The following is a 19,083-nucleotide window of genomic DNA, read 5'->3' as shown; positions in this document are numbered from 1 at the left end:
GGATGAAAAAGTTAACATTTTCTAACTTTGTTGATATGGCATACATATGGATGACACATAAATATTTAATTGTTTATTTAATTTTAAAATTCAAAATAAAATATAGAAATTGTTTTTAAAATTTAAAATCAATAAAATTATTAAAATGTATAAAAAGTATAAAATATTTTGAAATTTTAAAATAATTAAAAATACCATCCAAGTGTATACCGTGTTAGCAAAGTTAACAAACATTAATTTTTTCAACAATTATGGGGTGATTTGATAAAAAGAATATAAGTTAATGACTAAAAGAAGTGAAAATTTAAATGAAAGACTAAAATAACTTTTTATAAAGTTAAAAGATGAAATAAATCATTATGTTTAAAAGAAATAATATATTTTTATTTCAGCAAGAAAATGAAATTGCAATGTAAAGAGTATTTATGGAAAAGGCAGTGTTTGGTTTGGTGTTGCGATTCTCAAATGTTCCAATTGTGATTATAAATTATGTTAGAAAGCAGATTGGGTTTGGCCAACTAAATTATTCAAAATTGGGTTTTTTTTTTTTTGGTAGGGTCCTAATTCGATACAAGTGATGTCCATTTCAAAGAGAGCCTAACAAATTAAGTTTTTCTTTTGAATCATGAATGCTATTGGTATATATCAAATTATATTTTAAATTATCGTTTTATTAATAAAGATTAACTTTTTAAGATTTATAGTGGCTCCTTTTAATATTATTATTTTGAAGGTTGGAATTTGAATATGTACTTTATCACTATATTTAATAGTTATTGATTAATTATTTATTATTTTAATAAATTATGTATTACTCATTTAATCCTTCTTATAAAATTTTAAAACTTCACCACGAATATAATATATATTATAGTTTTCATGTTATAATATTGCTTATATATTTTTCGTTTATCATGGAATATAAAAATTTGATCTATACTAGAAAACATATCACACGTGTATGCGTAGAAACTATATATATAGAATATAAATATGTGTTTAAAATAACATACAATAAATAATGAAACGTGTTATTTGAAATTAATTAATTATAATAACACATTAAAATATATATGATATTAAAGTAAAAAATTAGATTAAATTATAAGCAAAATAAAATTTTAGCACATAAATACATCATACTAACAATACTAAATGCACTAGAGTTGTTTATCATCATGTTGTTACAATTGTAAGTTAGTGTCGAGTTGATTTATGATACAAACTCAATTAACAACATTATTAATATGTATAATTGATGAAAATAGTAAATTGTGCATACTAAAATAAAATGTACAAAAATATATCAAAATGGAGCTTTTGTTGTGTGATAAATTTAAAGTTTTATCAATCCAATTGCTGTGAGTTCAAATCTCACCATATACGTATTTTATGAATAAATATTTTTGTAATTTTCTTAATTGAATTGGTACTCGATTTACTCGTAAATAAATTTAATAAATGAATTAAATAATAGCATAATGTTAATAGTATATATCTATTTCACACTGGGACCTGAAATGTGCTTGTTTATGAAAAAATATTGATTGGTTTTGACCTGGTAAATAACTAAATATAGTGTATTTTACTCCTGTCGGGGCAATAAATTCTTAACCAAATCTCAAGTTTGGGTCAAAGTTGAAATTCAAAAATTGGGTCAACGATAGGTCAACTTGCTTTTCTTTTTTCTTCTTTTGCAACTGCATCTTTGCAAATTCATGGCACATTCGTTTTTCATTACAAGCCAAAAGTTGTGCACTATGTTTCATTTTCATAATATATATATATACACGTATTGCTTGAATTGATTTATTCAAGGTTGAAACACAATTAAATTTCTAATTTTAGTTCTATAAGTTGAATGGAATTATTTGTTATTTTATTTTTACATATAATCTTTAACTTAATATAAAATATTATATGATTTTATTCTACCTAGCAAATTTTAAGTTGCACTCATAACTTTTTTTTGAAGATATAAGGTTTTAATGGTTGAATCGAGTTAAATTATATTCGATTTATCTCTTAATTCCTTATAAAGTATGAATCACTTATTAATTTTCAAATAATTTTTATTAGTAAATCATCACATATATAAAAAATAATTACACATTATTATTTATATCGTAAAATGTTAGTTCAAATTAAAAATGATTTAGCTTGATTAAGATTTATTGGCTTTAGTTATTAAAAGAATGCAGTTAAACGTATGTAGATAATCTAATAACTACTTTTTAATTGATTATGGGCTAAATAGAAAATAATGTTAATGTGAAAAGTTATATATTAGAGTTACGATTATCAAATTACACATGTGTAACTTTTTTACATTCAATCTTCAAAAAATAAAGTCATTGTCTTTAAAATACTTATGTATTAATTTGAAAGACCAAAACCATACAATTTGAAGATTTCAACATATCGATAAATTCATATACATTTTCATATCTAATTTTGAGTATTGATAATCGACATAACAGATCCTAGTTTATTAAATTTTGTATCGAATTTTACTGTTTTAACAAATTAACGTTTGAATTGTGCCTAATTATTAAAAAGATTACAGAAAAATAAAACAAAGTTATGGGGTTGAATTTACAGACTACCATTTGTCACATTAATATGAAGACAACTATAGTTAATGAGTTTCAGTAAAAAAAATACTTGAAGATTTTCATATTGAAATAAAAGGTTAGGTTCAAGGCAATCAAATATTACATAGATTTCGTCTTTTTTTTTTTAATAAAATCTTTAGTTATTTAACTTTTCAAACTAAACCTTTGTTTCGTAGGTGGTGTCGCCGGTCGAGAGTCATAGTTTTTCAATATTTTTTTCGTAGTTTTATTTTGTTTTTATTTCCAATCTATATTATCACAGTTTTATCTATAAAATTGTAGTTTTGTTTTGCCTGATTTTTTTCTTTGAAAGCAAATGTAATTTTATTTTTACTTTTAATTTGTAGTCATTATCTAGCGTATATGTAAAATTTGTCAATATAAGGATACCACCAGATCTATTAGGAACTGTTCTAGAAGAGATTTATCATGATAGATCACATTGATGGCGATAGATTCGATATGATGATGAGGAAATAAACCATTTGAGACTCGACATTTTATGCATCACTGATGCGGTAGGTCTGTGGGATTTTTGGCATTTTTTCTTAGTTAATCAGTATTCATTGTCAGGTTAATTTGATGATGGCGAGGCTAGGATGCAAATTTCAGTGATTTGACCAAATTGCTATAGCTCTAGTTTATTTTTAAATTATTCCAGCGTTGCATTTACGGTCAATTATCCTTATCTTTTTTTGTGATTATTCTGCAAACATGGCATTTATGATTTATTTACCGTTTGTATTATATACCATATATTTGTATTATTGTTGTTCATAGTTCCTATTAATAATAGTATTTTTCTTATAAAAAGCATTACAACTTTATTCTGTAATGTTTACTTAACTTACATTGGTTTAAAATAAACATTTGTACCGGTCCAATTAAAATGATTAAAAATAATAAAAGTTAAAAATATGTTTCAACTGTTTTTGCCTAATTTAATTGATTTATATCAAATTTCAAATTAATCGGTTAAAAGTCACTTTTTAGATTGATATTTTAATCCATTTTGATCGATCCGATCTAATTCAAATACCATCTGTATTTGCAATTTTTTTTAAACATAAACTCTTTGCAACCCTTGGGAATTCGTGTACGTGTTGTGCTGATATAGTTTGCATTATTTATTATAGCACTTCTATTGTGTTATGTTTATGTTTTTATTCGTGTTGCTGTTTTTTTTTTAAATATTAATTTATTTTTCATACTGAAATAATGATAATAATATAGTTTTTCACTTATTATATTATTTAGTATCCAAATTGGATTTTTTAATGAGATATTTGTGTTTTTTCCTCTTTATGGGACTCTTGTTCGACAAAACTTATATTTATTAATATTTGAAGGTAACAATGTTAAATTTTAGTATCTTATTTGGATTTTAAGATTAAATTGATGAAAGTTTATAATTAACTTCCATTAAATTGATCTTAAAATTCAAAAAATCACATCCATCATATTGTATTTAATAAATTAAACAAGTTCATAACTTATACTAAATTTATTTTATTAACAAAATCATAAAAACTCAACTTTGAATAATGTCAAGAATTAACTTCCATTAAATAAACTCTAAAATCTAAATTAATACTAAAAAAATTAATATTGTTATATTTGAGTACCAAAATGTATAATTTTTCTCAAATACAAGTACTATAATAAGATAAAAATACTGATACCATCTTAAAAAAGAAAATTCGAGCACCAAATGATATATTATTATTTAATTAAAAAGTTATTGATAAAAGAAGAGTTGGGCCTCCATCCGGGTCGCCCAATTTAGCTAAGTTTAAACCATAAATTGCCACTGAATATAGATTAGGGTTTTTTCGTCTCTCTCTTATTCGCACCTTCCCTGGAAAGGTAAAGGCTTTCAGCGGAAACAGCTTCATTCCACCAAAATGGTCAGTTCTTTACTCTCCTCTTCGCTGTTGTTTTCATTCTTTGCTTTTTCAATCCCCGGGTTTCCTATTTTTGACATTTTTTGCAACATTTCTCTATTAAAAAAATGAATGTATTGTTGATTTTTGCTGGTGGGTATTCTTGGGTTGTTCATGAAATTGTGTTTTTTTTTCTTGTCTAGCTAATATCTGGTTTTGTATGGCAACAGCAGCTTTATTTTATTTTATTTTTTTAATATTGTTTCTCGTGATGGGAGGTTCTTTTATATCTTCTTTACCATAAGATTAACAATGATTTAGTTTTTGAATGTGTGGAATCTACATTGTGTTCCACATGATGGGGAAATAGGAAGTGTAGTTGCTGAAGTGAATGTTAAGATCATATGGTTACTTTTAATTGTGTTTTATATTAGTTTTCAATTGATGAGGTTCCTCTATATCTGATTTCTTACAAGTTTATCTAGGATTTAGTTTCTAAATGTGTGAAATCTACTTTGCGATTTGGTTCTGGGGCGACTTATTTTCTCCCTGATGAAAGTTCTTGTGCTTCAAAGTCTATACATTGTGGCTTTATTTAAAGCTATATTTTTCCTTGTCTATTGCAGGCTAGAGGGTTGAAGAAACATTTGAAGAGGCTCAATGCTCCTAGGCATTGGATGCTCGACAAACTTGGCGGTGCATTTGTATGTTATTATCTCAAAAACCCTTTTACATCCTTACCAGTTCAATTCACTGCCTCTATTTTGTGTTCTTATAATTTCTTTGTTCATGCAGGCACCAAAGCCGTCATCTGGACCTCACAAATCCAGGGAATGCTTGCCACTAGTTCTCATTCTGCGAAACAGATTAAAGTATGCTCTGACATATAGAGAAGTGATTGCTATTCTTATGCAGAGGCATGTTATGGTAGATGGGAAGGTTAGAACTGATAAGACTTATCCAGCTGGTTTCATGGGTATGTAGAATTTGATTTCTGGAGAGTTTTTTGTATTTTCAAATGATAAACTTATACGAAGTACAGCATCATTTCTTTGATTCTTGCATGTCTTCTACACAAATCATTTTGTTGCAAATTGGCCTGATGTCGTTACTTTCATTCTAGGTTTTAAGTACATGGCGAATTGGCAATATTTTTTGGCAGATAATTTAGTTTTCTAGAGTTTTTTAATGGTTCACCTTTCACGATGACTTATTTTTGTACCTTTTCTGTGTGCTTCAATATCTTTGAATCATGTATTGGTTGTTATTCTTTATTTCCTACTTCCAGATGTTGTGTCAATTCCAAAGACGAATGAGGACTTCCGTCTCCTCTACGATACAAAAGGTCGATTCCGCCTTCATGCCATCACTGGTGACGAGTCGAAGGTTTGTATCGATACAACCTCAATTTGTTATATTTCTTGTTACTGTTGTCTAATATTTGATTAGTTTTTCTCCATATTTTCGATCCTGTGGATGGTATTCTAATGATTGGCCATGGTCTTTTCATCTTTGGTTCTGCAGTTTAAGCTTTGTAAAGTTCGGTCTGTACAGTTTGGCCGGAAGGGTATTCCATACCTCAATACTTATGATGGCCGAACAATCCGCTACCCAGATCCGTTGATCAAGGCTAATGACACCATCAAGTTTGACTTAGAGAGCAACAAAATTGTCGATTTCATCAAGTTTGATGTCGGGAATGTTGTCATGGTCACTGGAGGAAGGAACAGGGGACGTGTTGGAGTGATTAAGAACAGAGAGAAGCATAAGGGTAGCTTCGAGACAATCCATGTTCAAGATGCTGCTGGCCACGAGTTTGCAACCCGTCTTGGCAATGTGTTTACAATTGGTAAGGGGACAAAGCCGTGGGTTTCGCTTCCTAAGGGCAAGGGTATCAAGTTGTCGATCATTGAGGAAGCCCGGAAGAGGCTTGCAGCCCAATCCGCCGCGTAAGTTTGATAATATTTGGAGCTGTTTAAAGAATTGATGAGTTGGATGCTTGCTGGCTGGTACTTTGTGTTGGTTCTTCTGTAAGTTCTATCCTCTGCTTTTCAACTCATGAGCGGCAGTTTTAGACCAATCGTCTTCTTGAAATTTAGTTGCAGTAGTTTAGTTTGTTACATTTGTTTTATCGAAGGAAGTTGTTACATTTTTAGTAAATCATTATATAGCATAGTAAAATTCTTGTTTGCTAAAATCTGCTTTGCATCTTGGCTCACTTTTATTTCCTATATAGGTCAAGCCAGGTCGATGTATGGTTTCAATAAATTACATATTTGTCTAGATCCAATATGTGATAATGGGTTTTGAATTTTGTAACTCTGGAAGAAGCTAACTGAAATCAACAATTAAATATAGCATTAGCTTCCTATGTTAAAATTTGTTTCTTTCCCCAATCATTTTCATTAATTTTGATTGAAAGATTTTTCTTGTAAGCTCTCTGATTAAAGAGCGAGAAACCATACAGGATATTAGTGTGTTGGTGAGAAGCATAAAGAGGCTTCTAAGATTGAATTGGAAGGTTGAAGTTATTCATGTTTATCAGGAGGCTAGTAAAATAGTTGATGTGTTGGCACAGCCAATTGGAGTTTACAGATTTGTACTAGTGTTGTTACACATGGAATGGTTGTAGTTTAATCTTCGATGATTGCATTTCCTATAAAAAAAATTATAATTTAAAAAATAAAAATAGAAAAATATCTAAAAAATTTAAAAATATAAAAAATCATTAAAACGGTAAGACATATAAAAGTTATAATTTAAATCTTAGACCTTGAGTTATTAATTTTGGAATTAATTTCAAATAAATTGCCTTTAGTTACTGAACAAGTAAAAGAGATTAGTTGTCGGACATCAAGTTAGCAACTAGAACTAATTTATTAAAGGCGCATTTTTGTATTGATGATCGTATTTATGAATTGGTTTTATTTTTGGCTAGAGTTTTTTCCATTGCTTTCTTCATTAAGTTCAATTTAAATTTAGTTTTGATTTCCTAACCTCCAATATTTACTTGTTTTTACTTAAGAAATATCTATTCATTTATATTTTTAAGAAGGTTTTATTTTGTAGGTCTCCACAACCTATCAAAATTTTATTTGATTATTTTCAAGTAGTTTTTATGTTTGAAATTAGAATGATTAATTAATATTGTAGATTTAAGAAAAGTATAGAAGTTCAAAATTGAGTGATTAAATAATTTTTATTTGTTTGGTTATCAAGATTATTTATAAAAAAAAAACTACCCTATTTCATCAAGAATTATTCAGTAAGAACTAAGAAGACATGTTCTTACAGAGCATATAAAAAGTAAAAACAGCCTCTCCTTTTTTTTTTATAGATTCCTTTTTCAAGTAATTCTACTTGAAAAAGTAGTGAAATTTCCCTGAACATCTTTTAAACGTAGGACTCTACAGGCATCAACCTCTTGTTTCATTTTTGTAACTTTCTAAACAATTGGTCCAATCATTTAGTGTTGATTTTGAATTGAGTCTCTAATGAACATCGAAAAACAGAATAAAATAACCAACTATATACACCCGATAGAGATAGCAAATTCAAATCCTTCCCAAATAATAATCAAAACCCAAGGGTTCTCAACTTTCAGACCCAATCCGCCAAGTCTGCATCTGCTTCAGAAAATGGAACCTTTGTATCAGCTCCCGGAAGCAGACCGTCTGGTGGTGGGTCTTTGGACGATCACATTTTCATACTCACATCCAAACATGCAAAGAATGAATCAAGAAATTTAAAACCAAAGAATTCTGAAATACAGCCATTAATGCACACGAAGTGATTACAATGAACTAACAGAAAACCTAGCATTCACTCAAAAACAAACGAACAGTCATTGAGAAAATTCAACACGAACTTAGCTAACCACATATTTTCGTGTTATAGGACTTTAACTTAAAAAGGATTCAATGTCTCGCTGTTGGAGACAATGCCACTCTGGCAGGCTGCACACAATGTTTCTTCAACTCGATAAAGCGCAACATAGTAACTGGCTGAGACAAAGGAAGGGAAAACATGCAAAACGAAGGGGGTAGTCCTATTCTAATCACACCCAATACCAAATGGAAAAAAAACGAGAAACCATCGAGAGGTAGGAGTGTGATTATGAGGAGAGAGTTTACCTCATTGGTTGAAGGCTGGGTGAATCTCCATACATATGAAAAATCTTTGGAGAAGAAGTTCAAGGACAAAAAATGTAACAATGACCAATTCCCACTGGGTCTCGGCTATCACATGAGCCAACTCAGCTAAGAATACTTGAGAGCTGCATATGGTCAGGTCCGGGCTTATATCTCTCTTGATTCTCACTAAATCTTCAACCGTCTCTTCAATAATGCCTTTTGCTTGGGATGTCTTGTCCCTAGTTGAGGCTCCTCTTATCATATGAAACTCAGGAAGTTTTTGAAATCATCTTTATTAGTGTCATTTGGCCAATCCTGTTGATTCCACCATTCTTCTGTGCAGTGAATCGTTTTTAGTTTTGATGCATTTTTAATTGTGTGTGGTAAATTTCTTAGCTTCATGCACGGCTTGATCAATACTGTCTCCAAGGAAGGGCATTCCAAGGAGATATGAGAAATGGAGCATAATTCCGGCAAGTCATGGAGCTGCAAATACTTCAACTTGGGAAAGGAGTGCGATTCGACCATACTTCCATCTTCGATAATCTCCGTCAAGAGGCGGCAGTCCTTCACCTCCAGCTTTTCTAGCTGAGAGAGTTGTATGATCATTCCCTCTGAAAAAAGCTTACCTATGTTGTTGCATCCTTTTAACGAGAGCGTTGTAAGGCCACAGAGGCTTTTAGATTCAATCGAGCCCCGCCAGATACGTTTTAGTTTCGGAAGATTGCAAATGTATAGGCTTTTCAAGCGTTCGAATTCAACACCTATGCTGTCATTTTCTTGAAATGCAATACTTGTTTGGTCTCTATCTATGATGTTCTCCATCTGGTTACATTCCTCGACAATACATGCTTCCACTCCTTGCAAGTTATCAGCTCTGAAGCCTGATAAACTGGTAGCAGTTTGGTGACCGATCAGTTCGAGCGCTTTGGCTTGCTTTAGTACCTCTAAAATCGCATTTGGAAATTCATTTCCCGCATAAAACCTCAGATGCTTCTCGGCTGAACATTCGAAGACTCTAAATTCAGAAGCACGATTGTTTCTCCGGCAACCAACAACGATGTTGAATGATCTGAAGCTACTGCCTGCTGAAAGTGTATTGCATCCTTTCCATGATTTGCTATTCTGGATGAAAGAGTTGAAAGATGCCATCTCGGGGAAGAAGAAACAAAGCGTGGTTAACTTTGCCAACTCAGAAATTTCACTGATAATTTCGGCAGCATTTTGATATCTGCTGCTACTATGGCTCACATCAATGCTTAGTTCTTCTAAATTAGAAAGCCTTCCAATCACTTTAGAAGGAATCATTGGCTTCGCTGCTTCGACAGGGTTGTAGTTGCCAACATCTTCTGTGAATGAAACTCTCAAACATTTTAGATTCAACAACTCTCCAATCTCAACGGGCAAACTATAGAGACTGGTCTGACGTATATCAAGGATTTCGAGATGCTGGAGATCCCCGATCTGAGAAGGAAGCTGTACTAATTGACTACAGTTGTTTATAAACAGCCCTTTCAGATTTCTTAAGCTGCATATCGATGGTGGAAGTGAAGTGATTCGTATTTCATGCAAGTTCAGAACTTGAAGGCCATCCATATAGCCGAAGAATTCCCTTGGAAATTCGGTCAAGCTACTCTCCTGCAGTAACAATGTCAAGATCCCACAACATTGGGGTCTTTTTGGTAGAGTAGATAGGCGAACCCGAATAAGTGACACTCTCCTTGCACGTTCCCACTCTTCGTCTATAATGTTTTCATCCTCGGTGACGAAAAAATTTAAGTTCTTTTCAAGATTTGCTATCCTTAATGCCACCCGTTGAAAATACTCGTACATCTTGAAATGCCCCCATTTTCTTCCCTTTTCTAGTAAAGACTTCCTCACAAATTCATCTAATATTGCATGCCCCCTGTCACGTGTCCTAGGAAATTTTCTGTGGCTTGAAAAGAACTGTTCGGCTCTCCAACAATCAATTATATGGTCTCGAAAAATTTCGTAACCTGCAGGAAACACTGCCCAATACAGCAAACAAGGCTTCATATCTTCTGATAGTTTTTCATAGACAAGTTTAAAAGCCTTGTAAACTTCTTCCAGTGGTTCTTGCGGTTCCATAGTCGGTGACCTTAATTGGGACAACAAATCTCGCCATATTGCAGGGTCATCTACGTTTGCCAATCTATTGCCAATTAACTTGATCAAGAGCGGCATGCCACCACATTCTTTGATGATGAGTTTCGCAACTGGCTTGATATCGGGATTACTGTTAAGATCAGAACCAACCATTTTCCAAAAAAAGCTTTCAGCATCCTTGTCCGATAATCCCTGCACGTTCATCTCTTCATCCGTGCCTCCACAGATATTGTTGTTCTTGTATCTGCAGGCAAACACCACTTTTCCATGCTCGTTTTCATCATGAATTCCAACTTCTCTAAGATCAATCTCTGAGACAATGTCATCGAGATCAAGAAACAATACATAGCTCTTGTCCTTTAGCTTTTCGGATATCATGTTTGCTCTTTGTTGAGCAACATAGTTGCCGTTTTCTTTCATATCTAAACGCTTCCATATTTCATCCTGTATGTCTCTTATTCTCCCTTTGGCTGTTACATTCACCCAAAAGATGATGTCAAATTTACCAGATTTACCAACCCTGTCATGCAACATTCCCATTATCTTGGTCTTCCCTACACCCGGAGGTCCCCATATGCAGATTCTTTTCAAGTTCTCATCCTCTAACCACTCTGCCAGTGTTTCTACATGCGAATCAAATGATGGCACATCACTTTTTTTCCGAGCATGCTTCTCTATAACGGGAACCGGTGGTGCCGGTGGCTTCTCATGCATTATAGTTATTTGACCTCTTTGATTCCTCAGCTCAACTACCTCTGTTGTCTTCTTCACAATACGCTTGCCAAGCTTTAGCAAACTCGGAAATGGACATAGTCCGCAAAAATACGGTCTGGTGTTTTTGTAGTCAACCTTAAGTTTTTTAATCTCCTGTTTCATATTTTCGACCTCATTGAGCCAGGTTTCACATCTGTTGGTCTTTTCTTCTGTTAATTTGTTTCTCTCCAACTTTGTTTTAACATCCGCATCCTCATTAGACAAATATAGTTCCTCCTTCTCAAGCTTGGCAAAATTCTCTCGTATATTCTTCACATAGGCATATTTGCGCCGCAAACAGTTGAAAATACCCTTTCCACCTTCAACTGCTGGTGTAATCAGTGAACCAACAGCTTGTCCACCAGCTTGCACCGCCACTGCTTCCATGCTGCCAATGCAAGTAAATCAGTATAGCTGAAACCATGTCTTGTTATGAAGCAGTAACAAATATATATGTACACATATATATATATATATATATCATATTTTCTTAATTGTAAGACCAAACGAATTGGTAGTTGCAATTGCATATCACTGCAAAATCACAGAGATGGATCTCATTGGCATTACATCTAGCACATAAAAGACTTGATCTCATCGAGTTTTGAGGCTCCAACGCTGGTGGTTTATAAATTAGTACATTATTCTTTGTTCCTTTCAAGAGCTAAATTTTGCATTATTTCCCAACATTTATGGTCACTCTTGTTAGAACTAAAATTGAGTCAACCCTACCAAAATCAACCTTTCCTATCATCCAATAACCAAGAGCAAATTGAAATGGATAACCTTATCCAACTTTCAACAGAAACTTAGAAGTAACAAAATCTTTACAAAAATCTGTAAAACTTCCCAAAGATGAACAAATTACATGCAATTTACCCTTTTTTTTTTTTGAAACTTTTCAACTTTCAAGAAAGTCTTATTCAAAGAATACCCCAAAAAGGTCGTGGATTCCAAGAAACACAAGAGCTATACACATGAAAGAAGACACTTAATTGAAGTCAAAATTGTGAAGATCCAAGCTACTAGTTACAAGCAATAACAAGATATGACATTGTAGCTCATTTTGCAGCAAACTCAACACAGTTCATATTCAGACAAGAAAAAAAAAGAGAGAAGAAAGTGGGCATACCTGGAAACACTTGATCTTGCTTACTTCAGTTTTGTGTTCTGTCTGAAAACTGGGTTGGGGTTTGAGATTTAGTGTCTGTCTTCCTAGAAGTTGACCTGACTTGAGCTGGAGCTAGAGCTTGAGCTTGAGCTGAGGCAGACCAGACCAGCCAGTTGTGTCAAGCTCAATAACCTTACAAAGGGATTTAAAGGAAGCAAGTCAATGTGCCAGCCAGACCAAATGATAGAGAGCATAAGGACCCACTCATCCTTCGGCCTTGTTCCGACCGCACTTTATTTGGAAAATATACTTTTTCGAAAAGTTTGAACTTTTCGATCAATATTACTTAAATTTAAAAAGTTATAAAATGATTATTAAAATATTTGAAAATTTTTATTTAAGTTATTTAGTTATTAAAATTTTTTTTTAAATCCAATTAGTAAACTCTAAGCGACGATTGATAAATGGAGTATAACCCATCGACAAGTTGAAGAACATACATTTTTCTTTAGATTCAAATCAATTTGACAGTATCAAAGATTGGAAAAAAAACTATTTAAATTTTAGTTTACAGATCTGTGACAAAATTGTTTCATGAAAAAAATTAAACTGTCATACAACAACAATTTTAAAAGTCCAATATCTTAAATGAAAATTTATAAGTGGTTCATTGACTATTTTGTAATTTTTAAGGTTTAAAGTTTAATTACTAATTTATACTAAAAGATTTACACTAATAGAATTAGCAATGCATCCCTTTAAAAAATTTAAGGGATTGGTTCAAGGGATAAAAGAACTCTATTACATAAGTAAAACATTCTCTCTTTACTTATATATTACACTTGTTTATATTTTAACCATATAGTTAATTAAGTTTATAAAAAAATTAAAATATGAGCGTATCCATATTTCACATTCAACTTCAAATTAAAATAACATAGCTGAGAGGAATGTTAATTCCGGTTGCTTTAAAATATCTTGAAAAACATTATATTCAATTCTCATAAAATAATCTTACATGTTTCCATGTAATTTATAGCATCAAATTGAATTGTATATGTCACATGAATTTTTAGTATAATGTCAAATCCACAGGTTTTGTCCCGCAGCTCACTTTCATGGCAATTTCAACGGATATTCTGAATTGACCAAGAAAAAGAAAAAAGAAATGCAGTATTCCACTCCCTCCCATCTTCCAAATGAATCCAGATCATACAACCATGTCATGGTATATAAGCAGGGGCGGACCAAAAGGGAGACTTGCAAGGGGCTGGCCGGGACAGATCTAGGGGAGGCTAGCGGGGGGCTTGGGATTGACACGGGTTGCTAGAATCCCCTCGGGATTCAAGACTTCTGTTCTGAATGCAGTTGCCATGATTTTGGTTGGCAACTTCTGCGAACAAAACTGTAACATTAAAGATTTCTCAACTTTCAAGACTCTAGAGATCCCCTGTCCGATGAGGAAGCTGTAATAACCAACTGCAGTTCTCTATGAAGACCCCTTTGAGGCTTCCCAGTCTGGAGACACGGATGATGACCGCCGATTCCTACCTTCCATGCTATTTCATGAAGTAACGACGGTATCGGACTTTACATATGTGCTATGTCATGTGTTCATCAATAATATGATCTCAAGTAGTTTCTTTAGGTAAAGGAAAACAACACTTACTTCGCAGGAAGATCATCATAGATGAGTTCAAATGACCCGTAATATTCTTCCCACTCTTTGCCATTGGTACATCATTTCCCGAGCTCATTTTTCCTTGTGAGGTGTTTTACTATTAATACCGAATATAGGCAGCAAACCACCTACACAAACCGGTTTGGCAATTCGTTTGGTTTCTCCATTCTTCTCAAGAGTCTACTGTTTAAATGATATTTTTTGGCTTTGTTGACAGCATCACTTCCATGCCCCAAAATCAATAGACTGAAGTGATATATGACCAAGATATAAGTCCTTTAAATGTTTCTTGCACAATCCGATTCGCCTTTTATTCAAGCTTGGATGGATACAACTTGTGAATCCTGTCTTCCAACCCGGAAATTTCTGTCTCTCCATAACATGGAGAGTATAAACACTCGGTGCTGCCACTGAGCAACCCAAAACAAAACAATTGCAAGGCCTTGACTGGCTCACCATTCTTGCCAGTGATAGCAGACACAAACCACTATATGAAATTCCATACATCAATGCTTCGTCATTATCAAATGGGTGAGAATATGATGTTTCATATGTCAGCTCTTGCTCCACCTCTTCTATCGAGGGGATTCGGCATAGTTCCGAATCAAATTGTTTCTCTATTTCACTTTCATGAATCCTATATTTTGTTGCTAGAGTACGAACACAGGATTTCCGCAGTAAACTAGAAATTAAAAGCTTGACCTCGTTGAAGTTGTCATAATCTTGATACCACTGAAGCCATCGACGGACAATTCCCGAAAACCAGTCAATTATTTGGATGCTGTCTTGTAAAACGAGCAGTGAAGCTGCACGAGGATATCCTTCAGAGGTGGTCAATCCATATCGGAACAGTCGCTTCTTTATGGCATCAGTTGGAGCAAGAATCTCAGTGATCGTGACAGATCCAGAGTTTGAGCTTGAATTTGGTAAAAGAGCAAGTGTAGTAGCTGTTTCGGAAGAAACATATTCATCTGCACACTTCATAAATTCATAATAAGATTCCTTTAGTTCATGAGGAAGGGCCGGTTCAGCAACATACTTAGACAAGATAGATTCCTCGTTCTCTGCTGCTTTGGCTTTAATGTCTTGCAACCATACTTTCATTAAGACCTTGTACCAATGATCAGTCTCCATCCCAGCTTTACGGAAACAAGAAACTTTACTCAAAGTAGAGCCACTATCTGCTAAATGCTTAATTTCTGACTCCTTAACCTTCTTTAAACCATGAGCCAACCATTTCTTCCCGATTCTAACACACCCGACATTCCAAGCATCTTGTTTTTGAGAAGCAAATAGCCGTACTTTTTCCTTTAACTTGTGCACAGCACTTGTAGCTGGACCTTCTTGAACACGTCTTTTAACCAAAGCTCCTAAAAAGCGACTACCGTTAGACCCATCACAAGGTAGAACTCCGGTTTGTTCATCATCAACATCCAAGCGCAAAGAATTCTTTAAAAAATCTACAATCTCAGACTTGAAACTAAGAGCAATATCTTTGGAACCAGAAACTACAAAAAATATCTCATCCATAAAACGACAACAATAAATTCTTGGGCCCGAATTGTCATTAGTTGTGCATTTAAGATCATTTTCCTTTAACTGTCTCCTAAACCAGTTCCGTAGCTTGGAATGTGACTTATCTTCATCCTTATCATCTCCTTGATGAAGGGCCTCATATCTCATGGATAATCTATAAAATTCTTGATCGAAGAAGTCAAGATACACGTTCATTAATATCGGGGATAATACGCCCTCCTGTGGAAGGCCATGGCCTTTTGGGAAACCACCAAACTCAAAATTGAGGACTTGTGCATCAAACATGCTTCGGATAATAACATATAACTGGTCGTCTTCTATCTTCTCCTCCAATTTCGAAATGAGCTTCGCGATGATATTAGCATCAACCTTTTTGTTTAAAATTAATGGGAACCACCAACTTGGACTAGAAACCTGTTTCTTGATGTATCTCAATGCAGTCAGGTGACCCCTCCCAGTTCGACAACCATGTGAAATTTTAGAAAAATGGGGCCTGTAAACAACTTCCAAAACCATTCTGATAGCTTCTTGAACAATTATCATCTTAGGATTTGGAAGGATAAGGACTTCTTTGGCAACACCTCTTGTCGAGAATGAGACAGTATCTTCTCCAACGTCAAAACTCCCATCAAGGAGCTCTTTTGCAAGGGAATTAAAACATATAGAATCATCCTTCACCGATATGTCGACATTTGAGTTGAGCTTAATGCAATTATAAGCATCTTGAAGCGTAATTGGAACGGCAATCACATTGACCATTAAGTTACGAAACTTCCCATCAATGAATTGCTCCTTTACTCTCTTCTTTACGCGAAGCTCAATCGACCTCTTAAGCTCCATCCTGCTCTTAACTTTCCTCTCATCTTTATGAGATGATTCCTCAACAAGACATGCCAAGTCCTTTGCCAACATCATCTTCTCATAGCCTTTCTTTAAGTCACCATTGGTTGAAAAACTAGAATAACAAATCAAAGCTTGAAGCTTTTCAACTGGTTTTCCTATTAAAATGTTTAACTATTAGAATTTAACCAAACAAACAGAAAACCCAATCATCCTTTTAGAAAAATATACCAATTTATTACATCATAGGAAACATGTATGAGATTATAGTAAGAAAAACATACAATCCATAAAACCCCGTCAATGGTTTTTGACCTATCTATTACTCAATGAAATTCAAAGCTACAAACGAAGCATTAATCTCAAATGCTAGACAAGAACTAATTACAGTAGAGATATCAAACACTAAATAAAATTCAAACGCAAAGCTGTAAAAAAGCATACCTTCATCTCTGAAAAAAGTTGGTGTTAAGTTCATTGGTTGAGAAAGGGAAAATCCCTTCAACTTCCCTATGGAAACAGTAAACAAACCCCGAAACAGCATTACTATGACCTTTTTTACAAGGAATAGTTGTTCATGGCCGGCGTGCCGGTGCGGACGAGACACCGAGTCTGTGCACGACACGGACTATGGGTCTAAAACATAATCGAAAGTGTGGAAAAGACCTCCTGGCTGGGAAGAAGAAGAAGAAGATTGAACAGTATTTTATATTTTGACCCAAATACTAGGCCCAAATTCTTGGACTCTTGTCTAATTTCATGGATCAAAATAATCTAAATTTGATAATGGTTAGAAATGAATTTTATGATTAAAACGAGGATTATTATTTAGTAATACCGGTAATGTACCCTAATTTTGTTTGTGTTAAACGTTATTTGTAGAAAACTAATCTTTAAAGAAATATATATATATATATTTTATACTAAAATATAAAAGATATTCTTTATATATAATATTCATTTATTATATATAAGTTTTTGAACAACTATTATATATATAAGTTTTTCAACATCTATTATATATAATTTTAAATGTTACTAATAATATCTTATTCAATAATATTTGGCTTAATGATAAATTTGGCCACTAATGTTTACATGTTTTGTCAAAATGGTCCTAATTGTATTTTTGAGTCTTTTTATCATAAACTTTTATTCTTTTTTCAAATTACTTTTGTTAACAGATTTCATGAACGTACCATTACAAAAGTTAACGGAATGATGTGGAATTTCGTATGTGGAATATTTTAATGAGATATAATTTATTACTTAGATAATCCAATAAAATAATTACATGTGGAAAATAATAAAATAAATAATTCATGAAGTTAAAAATAACTATTAATTTTTAATTTTTAAGTTAAAAATAATTACATGTGGAAAATAATAAAATAAATAATTCATGAAGTTAAAAATAACTATTATTAAAAATAAATAATTCATGAAGTTAAAAGAAAATAAGCGTAATTATCTAAAAAATGTTTCAAAATGAATGCATACGTTTGTTTGATGATAATTACATTTATTTTATTTAAATTAAGATATATTTTTAATTTTAAATATTCTACATATAAAATTTCATATCATCCTATTAACTTTTTAATCGTAATTTTATCAAATTTGTTAAAAAAAGCAATTTAGAAAATAGAATAAAAGTTGATGGCCAAATTAGGACCATTTTAATACAAGATATTTATGTATGATGAATAAAAAAAAAAAAGTGAAATGAGGTTAACTCTCGATCTCGTTCTTCCATGGATGTTAAAGCATTCACCCCATGGATGTTGGTTATACTCATTGCTACTCACATTGCTCTCAATTATTTTTCACTCCCACCTTTTTTACTAATAAATTTTCACTTTAATATTATAATAAAAATTATTATTTGATACACTAAGGATGAATTATTTAGTTTCTATAAGGTTAACAAATCATCATGTATCTTATTTATTTAATTTTTAAAATTTTTAAAGGCATTAATTAACGGCAGGTGACTCTATTATTATGAACTTTTTTTTTTCTGTCTATTATTTGGTACTAAAAAAATGGTTAGAAACTGACATATGGACCATCGGATGAGTGACATGGCAAAGTGAGCTCGATTAGAGTGGTGAATGATTAAGGGTAAAAAAAAAAAGGGGGGGCTTGCATGAAATTTTTCCATTTCCTCTTCCTTTTCTAAACTAAAAAACATGAATAAAAATAATATATTTTCCTTTTTATTTTCAACGCGGATTCTTTTGATTTCTTTTCTTTTCTTTTCTTTCCCCCAATTTCTCCTCATTTTCTTTTTTTCTCCTTCTTCTTCCTCCCTCAACCCTAGCCAGCACCTAGCCCACACCACCATGATTGGTCATTTTTCTGGCTCGGAAATGGCACCTAATTGTTGCTCTTCATTCCCTCT

General features: G+C 32.7%; 3 protein-coding genes across 3 annotated transcripts; 1 reads left to right on the top strand and 2 right to left on the bottom strand.

The window, feature by feature from the left end:
- Positions 1-4,386: 4,386 nt before the first annotated feature.
- LOC105800454 (40S ribosomal protein S4) lies at positions 4,387-6,781 on the top strand. Its single transcript, XM_012631608.2, has 5 exons — positions 4,387-4,522; positions 5,125-5,202; positions 5,294-5,474; positions 5,787-5,884; positions 6,023-6,781. The coding sequence occupies exons 1-5, from the start codon at positions 4,520-4,522 to the stop codon at positions 6,449-6,451; spliced, it is 789 nt and encodes a 262-aa protein (XP_012487062.1). The 5' UTR covers positions 4,387-4,519; the 3' UTR covers positions 6,452-6,781.
- Positions 6,782-8,044: 1,263 nt separating this feature from the next.
- On the bottom strand, positions 8,045-12,880 carry LOC105800451 (disease resistance protein UNI). The gene is made up of 2 exons (XM_012631604.2): positions 12,644-12,880; positions 8,045-11,899 (listed from the first exon to the last, which is right to left on the bottom strand). Exon 2 carries the CDS (start codon positions 11,896-11,898, stop codon positions 8,890-8,892), a length of 3,009 nt encoding a protein of 1,002 aa, XP_012487058.1. The 5' UTR covers position 11,899; positions 12,644-12,880; the 3' UTR covers positions 8,045-8,889.
- A 695-nt stretch (positions 12,881-13,575) lies between these two features.
- LOC105800452 (nuclear intron maturase 4, mitochondrial) lies at positions 13,576-17,348 on the bottom strand. Its single transcript, XM_012631605.2, has 2 exons — positions 17,124-17,348; positions 13,576-16,837 (listed from the first exon to the last, which is right to left on the bottom strand). Exons 1-2 carry the CDS (start codon positions 17,221-17,223, stop codon positions 14,523-14,525), a joined length of 2,415 nt encoding a protein of 804 aa, XP_012487059.1. The 5' UTR covers positions 17,224-17,348; the 3' UTR covers positions 13,576-14,522.
- Positions 17,349-19,083: the final 1,735 nt, after the last annotated feature.

The sequence above is a fragment of the Gossypium raimondii genome, chromosome 9 (genome assembly GCF_025698545.1).
Source record: "Gossypium raimondii isolate GPD5lz chromosome 9, ASM2569854v1, whole genome shotgun sequence".
NCBI lineage: Eukaryota > Viridiplantae > Streptophyta > Magnoliopsida > Malvales > Malvaceae > Gossypium > Gossypium raimondii.
Note: the sequence above shows the minus strand (reverse complement) of the source record. Positions and strands in the feature narration are given on the sequence as shown.

What these genes read in the sequence shown, in the direction of transcription:
- LOC105800452 (XM_012631605.2), bottom strand. Translation starts at nt 17,223, where the DNA reads ATGCTGTTTCGGGGTTTGTTTACTGTTTCCATAGGGAAGTTGAAGGGA. An exon ending in AACTTTTTTCAGAGATGAAG is followed by an intron (nt 16,838 to 17,123) that starts GTATGCTTTTTT and finishes ACATTTTAATAG; the next exon opens with GAAAACCAGTTGAAAAGCTT.
- LOC105800451 (XM_012631604.2), bottom strand. Translation starts at nt 11,898, where the DNA reads ATGGAAGCAGTGGCGGTGCAAGCTGGTGGACAAGCTGTTGGTTCACTG.
- LOC105800454 (XM_012631608.2), top strand. An exon ending in ACAAACTTGGCGGTGCATTT is followed by an intron (nt 5,203 to 5,293) that starts GTATGTTATTAT and finishes TTGTTCATGCAG; the next exon opens with GCACCAAAGCCGTCATCTGG. An exon ending in TTATCCAGCTGGTTTCATGG is followed by an intron (nt 5,475 to 5,786) that starts GTATGTAGAATT and finishes TCCTACTTCCAG; the next exon opens with ATGTTGTGTCAATTCCAAAG.